At 39.5% G+C, this 19,992-nt stretch overlaps 3 protein-coding genes across 3 annotated transcripts; all 3 read right to left on the bottom strand.

Annotated features, from left to right (window-relative positions):
• Nucleotides 1–9,979: 9,979 nt before the first annotated feature.
• Nucleotides 9,980–10,891, bottom strand: LOC149221850 (uncharacterized). The gene has a single exon (XM_089387499.1). It carries the CDS (start codon nucleotides 10,889–10,891, stop codon nucleotides 9,980–9,982), a length of 912 nt encoding a protein of 303 aa, XP_089243625.1.
• Nucleotides 10,892–11,198: 307 nt separating this feature from the next.
• On the bottom strand, nucleotides 11,199–13,469 carry LOC149221851 (uncharacterized). Its single transcript, XM_089387500.1, has 2 exons — nucleotides 12,545–13,469; nucleotides 11,199–12,004 (listed from the first exon to the last, which is right to left on the bottom strand). Exons 1-2 carry the CDS (start codon nucleotides 13,467–13,469, stop codon nucleotides 11,199–11,201), a joined length of 1,731 nt encoding a protein of 576 aa, XP_089243626.1.
• Nucleotides 13,470–13,592: 123 nt separating this feature from the next.
• Nucleotides 13,593–14,168, bottom strand: LOC149221852 (uncharacterized). Its single transcript, XM_089387501.1, has one exon. The coding sequence runs from the start codon at nucleotides 14,166–14,168 to the stop codon at nucleotides 13,593–13,595; it is 576 nt and encodes a 191-aa protein (XP_089243627.1).
• Between the last annotated feature and the right edge of the window lie 5,824 nt (nucleotides 14,169–19,992).

Raw genomic sequence — 19,992 nt, forward strand, 5'->3', positions numbered from 1 at the left:
TCTTGAAGAACACCCATTGACACCAAATGACAACTAAACCAACACGTTTCTTCAGGTTTCAGGTCCCGACACCCAGTCCTATGGGTTTATTTCTGCATTTTTGAGCAAAATAGTTAGTTTTGAAGCTGTTTTCAAAAGAATATCACACTATGTTCACATGCTGGTTTCCCCTACGAGGGTAGCAAATCTATTTTGGACTGGACCGGTTTCCCTCTTTTGGGCAATCTTCATTTTGTTTTAGTTGCAATATGCCATGAACTTTGGCTAAGAACTGCAGATGCCAGTGCCTCCATGTATCATTTTGTTACAGTAATAGATTTTAGACATATTTAGGGAAAAAAAAAACTAACAAAATTATTACAATAAAAATTATTATTGATAATTCATTTTAATAAGATAACTTTTAAACAGTCCACATGGGGTAGCTCAAGTGGCAATGGCCATGGAAATGAAGTCTCACCGAACCGGAGATCTTGGGTTCGATTCTTGTGCTACCCTCCCTGGAAATGGGGTGAATAACGGACATGTAAAAAAACTCGAAAATGAGAAGGTCCTACCAAGCTTACGAAAAAATAATAATAATAAATAAATAAATTAAATTAATAATAATAATAAATAAATAAATAAATAAAATTACACCACTATAAAACAAACATTTTCATAAAAATACAAAAATTTAAATAAATTAATAATTTGATTTAAAATAAAAATAAAAAATTACACCACTACAAAACAAAAGCAATATTTAAATCTCCAATCTTTGAAACCATAGAAATTCGATTCAAAACCAATTAGCATATCTTCCCAATTCAATGAATTCAAAACATATTATTGTAAATGAAACTTGAGAGTAATTTTAATGTAAAAATCCTCACTCAAATGCTCTTAGTAGCATTCTTTCTTTATGTATTAGTGGCTAATCTTATTTGTTGTATATAAACATAATAAAATATGAAGAAATTGCACTTTATAAGAAGAATAACTAATACCTTCCTCGTTAATAACTCAACTCATCTTATTTTATATTTGGTTAATTGTACCAGATGTTGCAAAGGAAACATAGCGTAGGAATGAGTAGCATTAAACTGTTGCTCTTCCATGATGGCAGTGAAACTGTCACCAGATGTTGCCAAATGGTGTAAGTAGAAACATCATTGACATGACATCAGTAACCACAGTATGAGGCTCTCTATTTTTGGTTATTTAGGGTAGTTGCCAAAGAATGCGTTGAAGAGATAGTGAAGATCTCTATCCTTAGTAATTATTGGCCAGAAGATGCTAATTTGGTCTCATAGACTTTATAAATAGATGGTAAAGACTTCGTAAATTTATGGATGGATGGTAATTTTCTTTTTAATAAGCCTCACACACACCCTCACTCACTCACTCACTCACACACACACTCACACACATATTTAAATTAATTTAAAAAGATACACGCATCTAACTAACAAAATTATTACAATAAAAATTATTATTGATAATTCATCTCCCATCTTTGAAACAATAGAAATTCGATTCAAAACCACTTAGCATATCTTCCCAATTCAATGAATTCAAAACATATTATTGTAAATGAAACTTGATAGTAATTTTAATGTAAAACTCCTCACTCAAATGCTCTTAGTAGCATTCTTGCTTTATGTATTAGTGGCTAATCTTATTTGATGCATATAAACATAATAAAATATGAAGAAATTGCACTTTATAAGAAGAATAACTAACAAAACCTGGTTCGTTGCCTTCTGTGCGGGTCATCGATCCTTCCCCTTCCCTGTGCCAGCCCGGGAAAAAAAGGGGCAGGAAGTCAAAACTCTCTGCGGCCAAAGTCCAGGCTTTTTTCGATGTGGCAAATGGGAAGCAGCAGTCCATCACAGGGGCACTTAGAGCAGTGTATAGCCTCGGCCATGTTCCAAAATGATCATATCCTCTTGGAATTGTAGGGGTTTAGCCAGTAAACCCAAAAAACTGGCCCTGAGGGAGTTAGTCTTGAATTCAAAGGCGGATGTAATTCTTCTTCAGGAGACCCTGGGGAAAGGGGAGGACATTGTATCACTGCTCAAAGCCCTCCTCCCAGGTTGGGTTTTCACAGCTTTGGATGTTGATGGCCATTCTGGTGGCTTGGCTGTAGGGATCAGAGAAGGCAGAATCAAGATCCGGAATCAATGGGGAATGAAGCAGGTGATGGGGATTGAGTGTCAATCTACGGATTTTGATTTCCCTTTTACTATTATTAATATATACGGGCCATGTCAAGGAAGGATCCCCTTCTGGAATGGTTTGATGGAGAGCTCGCTCGTGAAAAATAATTTTGTGGTGATGGGAGGAGATCTAAACTTCTCCTTAGGTAGAGCAGAGACCTGGGGGCCAAATGCAAGAGAGGATCCGCAATCTGATTTCTTCATGAACCTCTTAGCCTCAAACAATCTAATAGAAGCAAATCTCATCAAGCTGAAACCTACCTGGCGGAATAAAAGAGTAGGAGAAGCAAGGGTGGCTAAGCGATTAGACTGATTCTTAAGCTGCTGCAATTCCTCTTTTCAGGCAATCGGTAGAAGAAGAGGGTCCCTCAGACCATTTTCCGATATTCATTGAGCTCTCCAAAGGTCCCACAAAACCTCCTGCTCCTTTCAAATTTAATGCCTCCTGGCTTCAAGATGAATCCTATAACAAGTTGTTTAATGAAACATGGATTCACCCTGCCAGAGGATCCCAAGAGAATAAAGGATTCTTATTTATGGAAAACCTCAAAAGATTGAAAAAGGCAACAATCATATGGGCAAAGGACAGGAAACTAAAACAGAATGAGGACTTATCCAGGATAACCGAGGAACTCCAAAGGCTTGAAAGCATAGAGGCGGATAGCTATGCGACACAAGACTCTAAGGAGAAAATTGTAGGCCTGGAGAAGCTCAAGAATCAAATTCTGCTGGCAAAGGAGGAAGAATGGAGACTCAAGAGCAGAGCAATATGGCTTAAAGCAGGGGATGAAAACACTAGCTTTTTTCATAACTATGCTAAAGGGAGGAAGAGCGCCAATACTATCTGGAGCCTAAAATCTGAAGATGGAAGGGAAGCCAAGACCTTCGAAGCTCTTTCATCCCTCGGGGTGAATCATTTCCAATCCCTTTTCAAAGACCCTGGTGAGATCACCATAGCAGAAGTCATCTAAACAGCGCAGTGCTTCCACAGATATGTGGAGGAGGAAGAAGCGGACCAACTAATGGACCCTGTCACCAAGGAGGAGGTGGAAAGTGTAATAAAGTCTATGGCAAAAGAGAAAAGCCCTGGCCCGGATGGCTGGTCAGTAGAGCTATTCCTCCATTTTTTTGAGCAGATAGGTGAAGAAATCACAGAAGTTGTAGAGGAGTCAAGATCGAAGGGAGAAGTCTACAGTCCTTTCAATGCAACTTTCATCGCCCTCATCCCCAAAAAGGAAGCGCCAGAATCCTTTGAGGATTTCAGACCTATTTCTTTATGCAACAGCATCTACAAGATAATCGCAAAAGTTATAGCTCTCAGGATCAAACCAATCTTATCAAGGCATATTTCTCCTGAACAATTTGGGTTCCTGAACGGAAGACAAATCCATGAGGCGATTGGTGTGGCTCAGGAGGTCCTTCACAGTGTTAAGATGAAAAACAAGAAGGGAGCGGTGATCAAAATTGACCTCTCAAAGGCCTATGACAGGATAAACTGGACATACATTCGCATGCTCCTAACGCACCTAGGCTTCAAAGTGGATTTCATCAGATGGATCATGGGGTGTATAACAGATGTCAGCTATGTTATTCTCATCAATGGTGCTGCCACCTCATTTTTCAAAGGACAAAGAGGGCTGAGGCAAGGCTGCCCTCTATCCCCCTTGCTTTTCCTTCTAGTGGCAGAAGGCCTGAGCCAGCTGATTCATAAAAGCAAAAGGGAAGGTAAGATAAATGGTATTGAGGCAGCAATAAACTTGTTCATATCTCACCTACTCTTTGTAGATGATATCCTGATTTTTTCTAATGGATCCCCCAATGAACTTAGGGAGCTAAAATCTATCTTTGACCTCTTTATGAAAGCTATTGGAATGCAGATCAATCCCAGGAAATCTCAAATCATTGAAGAAGGTTTAAGCAGACTTGAATAGGAGCAGTTCAGTTCTTTCTTTCCATATGAAGTAAGCAACATGGGCGCCCCTTTCAAGTACCTGGGGTTCTGGCTGAAGCCAAATGATTATAGGAAGGAGGATTGGTCCTGGCTAATCGCTAAGATTGAAGCAAGAATCAGTCACTGGAGCTTCAAATGGCTATCCAGAGTAGGGAGATTGACCTTAATAAAATCCATGCTTCTAGCCATCCCAGTTTACTGGGCAGCTCTAACATGGGTCCCAAAAGGAGTCCTGGAGAAAATTAGGAGAATATGCAGCAGATTTTTGTGGGCAGGGACCAAAGAATCCTCGGTTCTCCCTTGGGTTGCATGGGAGAAAGTGGCGAGGCCAAAGGATTGGGGTGGCTGGGGGATTAAAAGCCTTCCAAATTTCAGACTTTCTTTAGCTGCCAAATCAGGTTGGCGCCTCATAAAGATGGAAAATCTCTGGACAAGAACGGTAAAAAGAAAATACATAGATCCAACTCCCCTGGAAGATTGGATCAGGAGCCCAAATAAGACCCAAAAGAATGTTTCTGCTATTTGGAAAGCCACTTTGGAGTCTTTTAAGGTGATTGAGCAAGGATTAGCTTGGAAGATCGGGAATGGTGAAAAGGTAAAGATCGGGAAGGACCCCTGGGTTGGCTGCAATGGAAACTATGCCCTCTCCCCCGACCTGGTTCAGCAGTTGGAAGGGAAAGATCTCCGCTTCCTCAGTCAAGTGGAGAAACCAGGTTTCTCAACCATCTGGGGGCAAGCATGGAAGAATGGAGAAGAGTTGGAACTGGAGCAAAGATGGTGGAATGATTGGAATGTTTTCACTCAGGAACTCCTCAGGTCCAATGTAAGGCTGAGCGACAGGCAAGACGAGCTAATCTGGGCTCATGCAGAATCTGGGGATTATGCCCCAAAGAACGGATATAACTTCCTTATGACAAGGAAAGGATGGGGAGATCCGGAGTGGTGGTCGAAACAGCTGTGGAAACTCAAGAGCCCTCCAAAATCTAAAATCCTTTTCTGGTGCATTTTAAGGGGCAAAATCCCAACTTGGGATATTCTGCAGACCAGATTCATGTACGGGCCTGGGAGATGCACCTTATGCAAAGCAGAAGTAGAATCCGTTAACCACCTTTTTCTTAAATGCCCAGAATCACTAAAGGTATGGTGTGAGATTGAACAAACAGCTCGTCTGGGAAGGCAACAATATTCAAGAAGCTTGGCAGAAGTGGTGGAATGAGCATGCGGACGGAAACCTGCGCAACCTTCCCCTAATCATCAGTTGGGGGATTTGGATAGCTAGAAACATGAGCATCTTTCAAGACAAAGATACTCCTGTAGCTCTCACTGCCATTCAGGGAGCTGCCATCTTCTCAAGCCTTCCAGAACCTAAGGAAACCTCTTCCCAAAGAATTGTCCCTGAAGTTCAGATCTCAGAAGGAGTCCCTTGGGCTTTCTTCGATGGTGCATCTCAAAATAACATAGCAGGAGCAGGACTTGTCATCCATATAAACCCATCTCACTCTCTAAAAGCTTCTGTGGGGCTAGGAACAGGCTCCAATAATTATGCAGAATTGAATGCCCTAAAACTCCTTTTATGCTGGCTCATCCAAAGGCACACCCTCACTATTCAAATCTTTGGGGATTCCCAAAACGTGATCAGATGGGTAAATGGTCAATGCACATGCAGAAATCAGGTCTTAAAACAAATTCTGGGGGAATTTCAAAGACTGAAATCAATGTTTAACAGTTTTTCCATATGTCACATTTTCAGGGAAAGAAATGCCATGGCAGATCAGCTCTCTAAAGATGGTCTTCAACAGGATTTGGGCAGTTGGCAAATAGAAGAAGTCGATCAAGGCCAAATCAGAAGATCGAATCAGCCACCTTATCACCATCCTTTCTGATATTTTTGGCAGGAATTTTTGTTTTTGCTTACTTTCAACAAAATTTTGTACTATATATAAATCCTAAAAATCACTACAGTTATGATAGTGCGGCCTACTTAACATTTCATGAACAGCGACGGGTTGTTTTCCTCAAATCTGAGGAGACCCGGTTTATGTTGGTTTTCTTCATGAACAATACATAGTTACTGTTATGTGTATCGGCACAAAAGAACCACTGGACAGCGCATATCAGAGATAGCGACAGCACCTGAATGGAACTGTCTACAGAAAAAAGGCAGAAAAATTTTGTAATTCAGTTTTGACAGAACTCAGTAGGAGCGGTGATGCCACGGCATATGCAATGTAAACTTTTTACAAACTTAATAAAAAGTTTCGTTTTTTCCTTTGGAAAAAAAGAAGAATAACTAATACCTTCCTCGTTAATAACTCAACTCGTCTTATTTTATATTTGGTTAATTGTACCAGATGTTGCAAAGGAAACATAGGGTAGGAATGAGTAGCATTAAACTATTGCTCTTCCATGATGGTAGTGAAACTATCACCAGATGTTGCCAAAGGGTGTAAGTAGAATTTTGGATCTTAGTTAAAGAGGGCAGTCTCAAAAACATCATTAACATAACATCAGTATCCACAGTATGAGGCTCTCTATTTTTGGTTATTTAGGATAGTTTCCAAAGAATGCATTGAAGAGATAGTGAAGATCTCTATCCTTAGTAATTATTGACCAGAAGATGCTATTTTGGTCTTTTGGTTAAACATCCATATGCATTTTCCCTGGTAACGTTTGTGTTTGAAGTGTTTTCTTACTTGAATGGTTGAATTTATCCACACCCTATTTGAATATGCCAACTTTATTTGGGATTCAAGATTTCTTGCAATTGATATAACTCTCTTGGGTTTCATTCAGATCCATTTACATTGTTCCCCCAATTCAAACTCGAGCAAAAATTTGTATCATTATGATTTTGATCACTCTATGGATAGGATCATAGTGACTTGCATCAAATGATTTTGGATATATTATAAGAAGATCAAGTTGAAACTATCTCTTGATTGATTGATACCTTCCTCGTTAATAACTCAACTCATTTTGTTTTATATTTGGTTAATTGTACCAGATTATTATATTTGTTTTGTTATTCCATATAGATTAGTTGGAACAATCTCGTAGACTTTATAAATAGATGGTAAAGACTTCGTAAATTTATGGACAGATGGTAATTTTCTTTTTAATAAGCCTCAAACTACCCCACACACATATATATTTAAATTAATTTAAAAAGATACACACATCTAACTAACAAAATTATTACAATAAAAATTATTATTGATAATTCATTTTAATAAGATAACTTCTAAACAAAACAAAAAAAATCATAAAAATTAAAAAATTAAAATAAATTTAAAAAATAAATAATTCAATTTTAAAAAATAAATTTTACACCACTACAAAACAAAAGCAATATTTAAATCTCCAATCTTTGAAACCATAGAAATTCGATTCAAAACCAATTAGCATATCTTCTCAATTCAATGAATTCAAAACATATTATTGTAAATGAAACTTGGTAGTAATTTTAATGTAAAAATCATTCTTTATTTATGTATTAGTGGCTAATCTTATTTGATGCATATAAACATAATACAATATGAAGAAATTGCACTTTATAAGAAGAATAACTAATACCTTCCTCATTAATAACTCAACTCATCTTATTTTATATTTGGTTAATTGTACCAGATGTTGCAAAGGAAACAACGTAGGAATGAGTAGCATTAAACTATTGCTCTTCCATGATGGCAGTGAAACTGTCGCCAGACGTTGCCAAAGGGTGTAAGTAGAATTTTGGATCTTAGTTAAAGAGGGCAGTCTCAAAAACATCATTGGCATGACATCAGTATCCATAGTATGAAGCTCTCTATTTTTGGTTATTTAGGGTAGTTGCCAAAAAATGCATTGAAGAGATAGCGAAGATCTCTATCCTTAGTAGCTCTCTATTTTTGGTTATTTAGGGTAGTTGCCAGAAAATGCATTGAAGAGATAGCGAAGATATCTATCCTTAGTAGCTCTCTATTTTTGGTTATTTAGGGTAGTTGCCAAAAAATGCATTGAAGAGATAGCGAAGATCTCTATCCTTAATTATTGACCAGAAGATGCTAATTTGGTCTATACACACATCTAACTAAAAAAATTATTACAATAAAGATTATTATTGATCATTCATTTTAATAAGATAACTTCTAAACAAACAAACAAATCATAAAAATACAAAAATTTAAATAAATTTTAAAAATAAATAATTCAATTTTAAAGAATAAATTTTACACCAATATAAAACAAACTTTTTCGTAAAAATACAAAAATAAAATAAATTTTACACCACTACAAAACAAAAGCAATATTTAAATCTCCAATCTTTGAAACCATAGAAATTCTATTCAAAACCAATTAGCATATCTTCCAAATTCAATGAATTCAAAAACATATTATTGTAAATGAAACTTGATAGTAATTTTAATGTAAAAATCCTCACTCAAATGCTCTTAATAGCATTCTTGCTTTATGTATTAGTGGCTAATCTTTTTTTTTTCTGAATATGACTAATTCTATTATCGTACAAAACAAAGATACAAAATAGAGTACATTGGGCAAGGCTAAGAAATTTTGCCTGTCAGCCCTTGCCTTGCCCTGCTATCAGTTCCAAAATTGAAAAGTTCAAAATTGGAGTTGTTGCTTGACCATTGCCGACACAATTACATAACATGTATTAACTGAACAGACACCAGGGCCTTGGACTGACCCGGACAAAGACAAACATACAGCTGGACAAAGACAATCGACACCTGAACAATTACAATTGACACCTGAACATTACAGCCGACACATTGACAGAGATAATGCCGCCACTTAGCCGAGTTATACAACGAAATCCCAACAAAAATAGCAGAGATTACCGGGGCGAGTTCAATCATCTTCAATAGTCTGGGGCGCCTCTTCAATTCGGCACCCGAAATGGAGCGTGTCCTCGGAGTCAGAAAGTTGGATGACCGCGTCTGGGCTTCCCTCTTGGGCTGGCCTGCTCAGACCAGCAAGTGAATAACCAGCATGCGTAGAAGGGCCAGCGTCCGAGTCGAAATTGGTTGCTGGGCGCTCAAGATCCGGCCCATGTTCACGTCCAGGTGCCAACCAACCCGTTCCAGCTCCAACCGGAAGGCACGCAATTGGAGATTCTTCTCTGCTGGAGCGCTGCCCATCCGGCCGAGGCTCGGCCTCCATGTTCTGAGTGACGCCAGGCTCTATCATTATAGAAACAACCAAAGTGGAATTAACTTGAGGGCAGGGGAGCCAATACCTGAGCATTGAGAGCTCCATCTGCACTTCTTCAGAATTTGGGCTTCTGCCATTATGCCCTCCCTCCTCCTCATTGCTGCCCTGAAATCTCTGAGGCAGCGACGTTACCTCAATGGAGGAAGAGGGTGAATTATAATCGTTCTGCTGCGGGAGGGCCCTGCCTCTAATTCCCCCTCTTCGGCTACCCATTCGCGGCCTTTCCCTCGGCATTACAACACTCCTTCCTCTCTGGAAACCAACACAAGCACTCTGAGCTCCTACAGCTGTAAGAACCAACACCAGCTCCACACCGTTGCAAGTGGTGTGCTTACCAGGCTCATAAACCGGCGGAATACCCCTCAGATTCTCACTCCCATTTCCGTCTGAGCGGAGCAGGGTCTCACTGCAATGTGCGCACATATTCTTCTGCCGATCCAGCTTGCTCTGTTTTAAACTTTTCTCTGCATCGAAAACCATATTTCTCCCTCGAGCCGAGTAGACAGGCATTAATGCCGTCGGTCGTCTGCATTCAAGCGGGTTAATACCCTGTTGCTCGTGGTACCATCGGACACCGTAGGCATGCCACCTGCCCACGTGATGGCGCGTGCCATTACCATATCCCCTGTGCACCCACATCCGGGATGATGAAATCCTTCTTCGCCAGAGAGATGCAGTCATTGTTGAGCTTATCATCTTCTGAGGTATCCAGTGGACCTGCAAAGTAAAGAATACACTGGGAAGCACCTTGGTTGGCTAATCTATCAGCCACCTTGTTCGCTGTTCTTCGTACGTGCTTGAACGTTAAACTTTGGGGAGTTTGTAGCTTTTCCTCCATAGATTCCAGCCTGCTTAATAGTCTCCAGCTTGTGGCGACCTTGACCGCGGGTGTACCTGCCTGGATTCTTTGGGCAGCACTGATAAGGATTAAGGAGTCTCCTTCTACTTCCAAAGGGAAGTAGTTATTCTGTTCTGCAAGGCATAAGCCCCTCCATAAGCCTTCTAATTCAGCTACATTATTAGTATCTTTACCCAACGAGCCATAGAAAATCTGCATTATTTCCCCTGTGTGATTTCGAAAGAGTCCTCCATAACCCGCGAGCCCCGGATTACCTTTGGCTGCCCCATCGAAGTTTAACTTATAGGTGGCATAAGCTGGAGGGGACCAGCTGGAAGGAGAGGCGCTGCTGTTAGAGGATCGGGTGCCTTCTTTCTGTATCGCTGAGAGGTTTATGTTCCAAGCCTTCAGGATCCGGCATTCCAATGGGGAGTCTGGCATATCCGCATCTGTCCAGGATTTGAGGGCCAGAGTTTCTTGCAGCTGTTTGTTGAGGATTAACCATAAGGCTTCAATGGGCCGGGAAGAGTTGTTGAAAATTCTGTGGTTTCTTTCTTTCCAAAGAGTCCAGTATATGAATCCTGGTAAGAGTCTCCACAGAGAGTTGAGAAGCTGACTCTTGAAGGGGGAAGTAACCCAATTCCTTAAGTTCTCGGCTATGTCTTCTGTTCTGGCTTCTGATCTCATGTTACAGCTCTCAACTTTCCTCCATATTTGCTCAGCTAGCGGGCAGGTTTCCATGAGATGTCCGATTGTCTCAGAGTGAATATTGCAATTCGGGCATCTTGATGGCCCCACGAATCTGCGCTTTACCAGGTTGTCCCAAGTGAGTATTCTTCTTTTGCTGAGCAGCCATAAGAAAGTGGAGATTTTGGGCCAAATTCCTGGTTGCCAAATCTTTTCCCAGATTTGGTCCTTGTTGAGCTGCTTTCCAGTGTATCTAAGCTGGTGGGCTTCTTTAGTGGTAAATGTACCTTTATGCTTATGGCCCCATCTAGCGATCCTGTAGAGTGGAGTATCGAATTTTCCTGAATGATAATTCTTGCTCTATGTCCTCATATGTTTCTCCTTGCCAATCATTTTGCCAGAGACTGGCCTTCTTCCAGTGTCTGTAGTCGGTGCTTGCAGAATGTTGCCAAAATTGATTGACTTGAGTGAGGTGTGCTTGCTGCATCTGCTCTTGCCAGAGAGGCTTGTGAAATACTGTGGCAAGCTTGGGGAGCTGCTGCCACCAGTCCTCCCAAAATCTTGCTGTAGTACCGGAATGTATTTCCCAGAAACTATGCTCTTGAATGAATTTGATGTGAGGTTTGGCTACGTTCCATATAGGTGATCCTTGAGTAGTGGAGTTGATTCTGATTAAATCATTCCATTGACTGCCTGGTGCATATTTGGCTTGCCATAGTTTGGCCCATGGTGCGTTAGGCTTAGTGATCCAATTCCACCACATTCGAGCTCCCATATTATTGTTGCTCTGTAAAGGGTCTCGAAGTCCCAGGCCTCCATCAGCTTTGGGTTTGCAGACATCTTGCCAATTTACGAGCGCCCATTTTCTGTTCAGGCCAGAAGATCCCCAGAGGAAGTTACGCTGGAGATTGCGGATAGATTTAAGAACCCATTTAGGTGCGGCCAACAGTGAAAAGAGGTACAATGGCATGGCTTGAAGGACCGATTTGATCAGGACGAGCCTGCTGGCAATATTGAGAGCTCGGAAGGTCCAAAGGGAGAGTTTGGATTCAAGCTTATCTAAAAGAGTCTGCCAGGAGGAGTGTTTGATAGCTGCAGCAGCCAGGGGGGCCCCTAAGTAGGTCGACGGAAGCTTGGAAATAGTGAACTGCAAAATTCAGGCTATGTTCCTTTGAGTGGAGAGGGGGGTATTAAAGAAATAGAGCTGAGATTTCGACGCATTGATGGAGGTACCTGAAGCTTTGGAAAATATAGAGAGCAGGGATTTGAAGACAGAGGCTTCTTGCGAGGATGGGTGGCCAAAGAGCATGGTGTCGTCAACAAATTGTTGGTGGGATTGGGGGGGAAGGCCATGAACAGAGATGCCTTTGAGCATTTGAGTGGAGACGGCTGCCTTTAGCAATCTACCTAGCCCTTCTGCCATAAGAACAAAGAGGAAAGGCAACAATGGGTCCCCTTGTCTTATGCCTCTGGAAGGACGAAAAGGATGAGAAGGAGAACCATTTAACAGAACAGAAAAGCTTGGAGAGGAGATCAAATTGGTGACCCATCTTGTCCAAGTATGACTGAAGCCAAAAGCTATGAGCACTTTTTGTATATAGTTCCAACTGAGCTTGTCAAATGCTTTAGATAAATCTAGTTTTAGAAGCATACCTGGCTTTTTTAGTATCTTGAGTGAATGAATCACCTCATTTGATAAGACGATGCCATCCATGATCTGCCTCCCTTCAACATATCCTGTTTGTTCCGATGAAATGAGTAAGGGTAGAAGTGGTTTGAGCCGATTTGCGATGACCTTAGAGATAAGCTTGTATATGACATTGCATAAAGCAATGGGTCTATAGCTTTCGGGCTTGCTCGGTTCAGCACATTTGGGAACTAGTGCGATGAAGGTAGTATTGAGGGCTGGAAGAATCCAATGCATGCTTCTTGATTCTTCCACCAGCTCCCAGACCTCTTCTTTGATTAACTCCCAGAATTCATGGTAGAAATTGGCAGTAAAACCGTCTGGCCCCGGGGCTTTTCCGTCCTTGAGCTGGTTCATCGCTTCTTCAATTTCTTTTAGGGATGTGGGCTGAAGTAATTTGTTGTTGTGCTCATCAGTTATTATTCTGGGAATATGCTGTGTGATGGCTCTGATTTCTGCGTCCCTGTTTCCTTCTGGCTCTTTAAGGATGTCTTGAAAGTAATGAGTTAATTCCTTTTCCATGTCTTCGTGGGCTTCGACTCGCTCTCCTTGTTGGTTGTTGATGAATGTGATGTTGTTATACATGCGCCGTTGAAGAGCTGTTCTATGAAAAAAATTTGTATTCTTTTCGCCCTCTTTTAGCCAGCTGATTCGTGATTTCTGTCGCCAGAGTATTTCTTCTTGCTTTCTCCGTTCTTCTAATCGATGCCAGAGGATTTGCTCTTGTTGGGACTGTTCCTCCGTGCGGCCTTCTTTGATGATAACTTGCTGAAGTGCTTCCATTTGCTTTTCCAACCTTTGTCGATCCTCCTGAATGTTGCCAAATTGAGTTTTGTTCCAATTCTTGAGTACTTGCTTTAGGTTTTTCAACTTTTGCTGGAATTGAAACATTTTGGCTCCTTCTGGTGGCCTGTAGGACTTCCATGCCTCTTCTACTATCTGCCTGAACTTAGCGTTTGTGAGCCAAAATGCTTCAAAGCGGAAGGGCCTATTTCATCTTGTGCCGGGCCGAGATCATTGAAGCACGATGGGCCAGTGGTCCGAACCTCCGTGTGGCAAAATTGATGCATTGAAGTCTCCTCCTAGATGGATTGCATTGTCTGAGAGGAGGAACCTGTCAAGCCGAGAGGCAATATGATTGGCACCACTGCGCTTGTTGGTCCATGTGAAAATCCCATTGGTGGTTGGAATGTCCATTAAGTGGTTGTCCTGTATAAAATCTCTGAGTCCTTTGCTATCATTTTCTAATCTTGTTCTTCCCCCTGTCTTCTCCTCCAGTGCCTGAATGATGTTGAAATCGCCTCCACTAATCCAGAGCGGGAACTGTCTGTGCTCATTTAAACTGGAGATCGTGTTTAACAGGTCTAATTTCTGCTGAATGCTTTGTGGAAAGTAAACATTGGAAAGGTGCCCGTGTATGTTTGTTCCAATGAGATGAAAGGAAGCTTGAATGAGGAAATGGGTGGCGTGGAAATCGTAAAGATTGAGGATCTGTGGATTCCACAAAATGGCTAATCCACCCGAAGCCCCTGAAGCATCTACCGACATTGAGCTGCTACCAGCCCAGATCTTGTTTCTTGCTTTGTCCATGGCAATTGTGCTACTTTTGGTTTCTTGAAGAAAAACTATAGAAGGTTTTTCTTGTTGTATCAAGTTCTTGATCATCCTAATTTTTGAGGGACTGTTGAGTCCTCTCACGTTCCAGGAGATAAGCTTCATTGTAAATGGGATGTAGGTTTGTAGTACTTGGTCAGCTTAGGGAATCTCCCTGATTCCATAAGCAATTCCCCCACTGCAATGGTCCTCTGCAAGTCAGTTTTGCGCCCCCTCTTCTTGGTTTCTTTGAGATTTTTTTTTATATCCCATGGACTTCCTCCCTGTACGCCTAGATGTTTGTTATGTTGTACCTTGGCTAGGACTCCTTCCAGCCAATCTATTTGCCAGGGAGGAATAGTATTGTATTCCTTTTGCTTGCAGGCTGTTTCAAGTTTTAAGATGTCGATTCCTTCGAGGATAATGTTCTCCGGATCTTGTTCCATGTTGCTAGGGGTATTTTGTTCATCTTCCTCTATGGTGTTCTGTAAGCTTAGCGCTAATGCTGCATCCATATCCATGTCGGAGGCCAGTTGCTTAGGATCTATTTTTGATTTCCCTTTGCCAGCGGATGGATCACTGGGATCGGTAACCGCCTTTGGAGCATCTTCAGAAGGTGAGAGGGGAGAATGAACAGAGTTGGGTTTAACTGATGGCTTGTGAGTTTGGGGATTAAGGGATGAAGAAGGCTGAGAGTCAGAGTCCAAAGGCTCCCCACTAGGAGATTCTTGGTTGGCAAGAGGCGAAAACTTGTTCCGAGAGTCTAATCTAGTAGAGATTTCAGGGGCTGCCTGATTTTTCTTGGGATGCCGGCGGCGGTTGGGGATTATGGTGAAGCCTTCTGAGTCAGTCTGAGTTTCTGAGGTAAAGGCTTTGGATTGCTGATTAAGAGGGCAGTCCCTGAATAGGTGCCCATGAGCATGGCACTTACGGCAACAAAAAGGGATGTGTTCATAATCAAGAGTTTGATCCCATTCGAAATCTTCGTGAAAGAGACTTACCGTGTCTGCCAGAGTCTTGGCAAGGTGCATCTTGACACAGATCCGTGCATAGGAAGTATATTTGCGCTTCTTTGTTTCCTCAGCAACTTTGATGAAGGTTCCCAGTCTATTTCCAATGTCTGCAAGCGTTTCTTCCTTCCAATATTCCACCGGGAGCCCGTACATTCTGATCCATACTGGAGCCCAGCTGAAATCTTCTTTATCAGGGTTAAATCGTGGCTTCCATTCTGTGAGGTACAGTCCTGATGAGTTGAAGAAGTATGGGCCTCCCTCAAATACCTTGGTTTTGTCCTCCAGGTAGTTAAATATGGTCGTGAAGAAGCCTTTTGGACCCAGTTTCAGTGTAACTTGTCCCTTTGGTTTCCACTTTGATTCGATCCAGCCATTCAGGGCTCTTTCTGTCAGCCAGAAGCCCAAAAATTTTCCTATCAGTGCATGGTCCTGCATGTACTGTATTTCTCCATTGATTCGGTGACTGGGCAGTTCTATCCTGATGTGCTCTGTCGACTTGGGAATGCATGTAGTCGAGGTCGCCTTTGGCTGTGACGAAGAGGCGTTTTGGCGCTTTTCAATTTCTGGATCTGTGGCTGCAGTCTGATCTGCAGGGATCTCCTTATCGCTGGACTTCTGTCCTTCTTGCTCTGTTTCACGATTTGTGTCAGGAGGAGTCAGCGGCGTACTGTGCGTTTTCTCACCGGCGGTAGAGGCATTCGAAGGAGGGGGGGCAGAGCCCGCCCCTCCTGCAGGCGTTGCCATGGAAAGCCTTCAGTAAAGGACTGGCGGCTTAACGAGCTCTGTCAGGAACGAGCAGGTAGTAGGGTTCAGAAATGGCGGCAGGTACACAGGCATCCGTAGGGTTGCAGAGCTCTAAACCCCAGTTCACTTCATATATGAAATTGTGAATGTTCAAGTATTAGTGGCTAATCTTATTTGATGCATATAAACAGAATAAAATATGAAGAAATTGCACTTTATAAGAAGAATAACTAATCCTTCCTTGTTAATAACTCAACTCATCTTATTTTATATTTGGTTAATTGTACCAGATGTTGCAAAGGAAACATAGTGTAGGAATGAGTAGCATTAAACTATTGCTCTTCCATGATGACAGTGAAATTGTCACCAGATGTTGCCAAAGGGTGTAAGTAGAATTTTGGATCTTAGTTAAAGAGGGCAGTCTAAAAAACATCATTGACATGGCATCAGTATCCACAGTATGAGGCTCTCTATTTTTGGTTATTTAGGGTAGTTTCCAAAGAATGCATTGAAGAGATAGCAAAGATCTCTATCCTTAGTAATTATTGACCAGAAGATGCTAATTTGGTCTTTTGGTTAAACATCCATATGTATTTTCCCTGGTAACACTTGTGTTTGAAGTATTTTCCTACTTGAATGGTTGGAATTTATCCACACCCTATTTGAATATGCCAACTTTATTTGGGATTCAAGATTTCTTGCAATTGATATAACTCTCTTGGGTTTCATTCAGATCCATTAACATTGTTTCCCAATTCAAACTCGAGCAAAAATTTGTATCATTATGATTTTGATCACTCTATGGATAGGATCATAGTGACTTGCATCAAATGATTTTGGATAGATTATAAGAAGATCAAGTTGAAACTATCTCTTGATTAATTGATACATTCCTCATTAATAACTCAACTCATCTTATTTTATATTTGGTTAATTGTACCAAATTACTATATTTGTTTTGTTATTCCATATAGATTAGTTGGAACAATCTCATAGACTCTATAAATAGATGGTAAAGGCTTTGTAAATTTATGGACAAATGGTAATTTTCTTTTTAATAAGCCTCCCACACACACATATATTAATTAAAAAAGATACACGGAATCTAACTAACAAAATTATTATTGATAATTCATTTTAATAAGATAACTCCTAAACAAAAACTTTTTCATAAAAATACAAAAAATAAAATAAATTTAAAAAATAAATAATTCAATTTTAAAGAATAAATTTTACACTACTATAAAACAAACATTTTCATAAAAATACAAAAATTAAAATAAATTTTAAAAATAAATAATTCAATTTTAAAAAATAAATTTTACACCACTACATAACAAAAGCAATATTTAAATCTCCAATCTTGAAACCATAGAAATTTGATTCAAAACCAATTAGCATATCTTCCAAATTCAAAACATATTATTGTAAATGAAACTTGATAATAATTTTAATGTAAAAATCCTCACTTAAATGCTCTTAGTAGCATTCTTGCTTTATGTATTAGTGGCTAATCTTATTTGATGCATATAAACATAATAAAATATGAAGAAATTGCACTTTATAAGAAGAATAACTAATACCTTCCTCGTTAATAACTCAACTCATCTTATTTTATATTTGGTTAATTGTACCAGATGTTGCAAAGGAAACATAGCGTAGGAATGAGTAGCATTAAACTATTGCTCTTCCATGATGGCAGTGAAACTATCACCAAATGTTGCCAAAGGGTGTAAGTAGAATTTTGGATCTTAAAGAGGGCAGTCTAAAAAACATCATTGACATGACATCAGTATCCACAGTATGAGGCTCTCTATTTTTGGTTATTTAGGGTAGTTGCCAAAGAATGCATTGAAGAGATAGCAAAGATCTCTATCCTTAGGAATTATTGAACAGAAGATGCTAATTTGGTCTTTTGGTTAAACATCTATATGTATTTTCTCTGGTAACACTTGTGTTTGAAGTATTTTCCTACTTGAATGGTTGAATTTATCCACACCCTATTTGAATATGCCAACTTTATTTGGGATTCAAGATTTCTTGCAATTGATATAACTCTCTTGGGTTTCATTTAGATCCATTTACATTGTTCCCCCAATTCAAACTCGAGCGAAAATTTGTATCATTATGATTTTGATCACTCTATGGATAGGATCATAGTGACTTGCATCAAATGATTTTGGATATATTATAAGAAGATCAAGTTGAAACTATCTCTTGATTGATTGACATTTATAATGAAACTCAGAAAAATGTACCACAATCACTATATATAGTAAATGATTTTTACTTTTCAAAATATCAAACATCCAATGATGCAATTTTTGAGACCTACCTCTTTAACTAAGATCCAAAATTCTACTTACACTCTTTGCCAAAATTCTACTTGCTCTCTTTGCCAACATCTAGTGACACTTTCACTGTCATCGTGGAAGAGTAACAATTTAATATTTAATTATTCTACTTCCATTCTTAAGACCTATCTCTCTAACTAAGATCTAAAATTCTACTTACATTCTTTGCCAAAATTCTACTTACTCTCTTTGCCAACATCTAGTGACACTTTCACTGTCATCATGGAAGAGTAACAATTTAATGCTACTCTTTCCTACGCTATTGCCTTACGACGTTTCTTTTGCAACATCTAGTGCAATTGCTAGTATTAGTTGTTTTATTTCTGTGATGAATTTTTTTATCTTTATTATTTTTTAGTTTAGTTAAAGCTATATCTAAACTAAGCGGCAGATACTAGCTACTATGTAGCTCTTGTTATAATTATGTTATTGATATTAATTAATATTGTATATCTAAGTTAGATTTTAATTACTTTAATATTATTATACTTTTGAAGTTAGTTATTATGGTTTAGTTATTTTGTTTTAATAATATTATAATTATTTATCATTATTATTATAATTTTGTTATTTATATTAATTAATATTATATTCCTATTTAGTATGTTTAATTCTAGTTTGTTGTTTTATTACATTTAATTGATTCTTTTTTTTTCCTCTAATGTTTATTGATTTTTTGTTCATTTTGAACCTTTGGAATTTCTCACTCTGCATCTCCCACCTATTTATCTAATGAAAGTTGTTCGGATTTCTCATCAGAGTGTCCTGATGATGAGCCACACTTATTGGCTTGAAACATCGAATCAAAAACATAATGCGATGGATATGGAAGTCTCATATCAAAATATAAGAGATACAAGAGCCCCACTCGAAATTTGTCTAATATTACACCGAATACTATCATGCATGAGGGGAGGAGACCGGACCCCATTATGACTATTTCCCATGAACTGCGACTAGGGAGAACTAAGGAGTTGACAAGAACTATCATGTGGCAAAGAGCTTTCCCAACCACCACCCTTGGTAATAAAATCCACTTGTGCAATGTGTGGCATGGTACTTTCCTTCTTCATCCACCAACATGTATGTTTACACTAGAAACCTATGTGAACATCCAGGGTGCCAAGTCACATGCATGTCACGATAAATTTTCATTAAGGTTGTCATTAAATCAAGGTTTGGGGACAAGTCTCACTCCAGAGCACCCCTTGTTGGGAGATTATTATCCCTGCCACAACAAGGTATAATGCATTCGGTAATGCGTGGAACCTGAATTAATCGAGCGTTGACTAAAAAATAAACGACCAATATGTAAAGGTCGACGTTAGAAAACAAATATAAATGATTTATTTTTAATTTTTGAATTTTATTTATTCACCTTCTGATTGGTGCAAAGGGATTGGGTCTTATTAGGCAATCATGATTTTCGTCATCGTTGTAAACTTAGATTCCTTTGTTGTCATACATGTACCTGTCAGAGCTTGTACTACTAACTCCAACCTTGTAATGTTGATACCCAATCCATTAATTAAGAGCCCCACTTATTTGAAAGTCATAGCATGAGATAAGTATGAAGTCAATTCATACTATATATAATTAGATAATTGGGCATATCTTGATAGGAGCGATCTTGGTTTAAAAATAGTCTGAGACAATATGACCATAGCTTTGCTTTACAACTAAATGATTGTAATTACCTATGTTTGAAAA

The sequence above is a fragment of the Pinus tabuliformis genome, chromosome Q, assembly GCF_031772625.1.
Source record: "Pinus tabuliformis cultivar Carrire ecotype Pingquan chromosome Q, CPIR1, whole genome shotgun sequence".
In the NCBI taxonomy this organism is placed as follows: Eukaryota; Viridiplantae; Streptophyta; class Pinopsida; order Pinales; family Pinaceae; genus Pinus; species Pinus tabuliformis.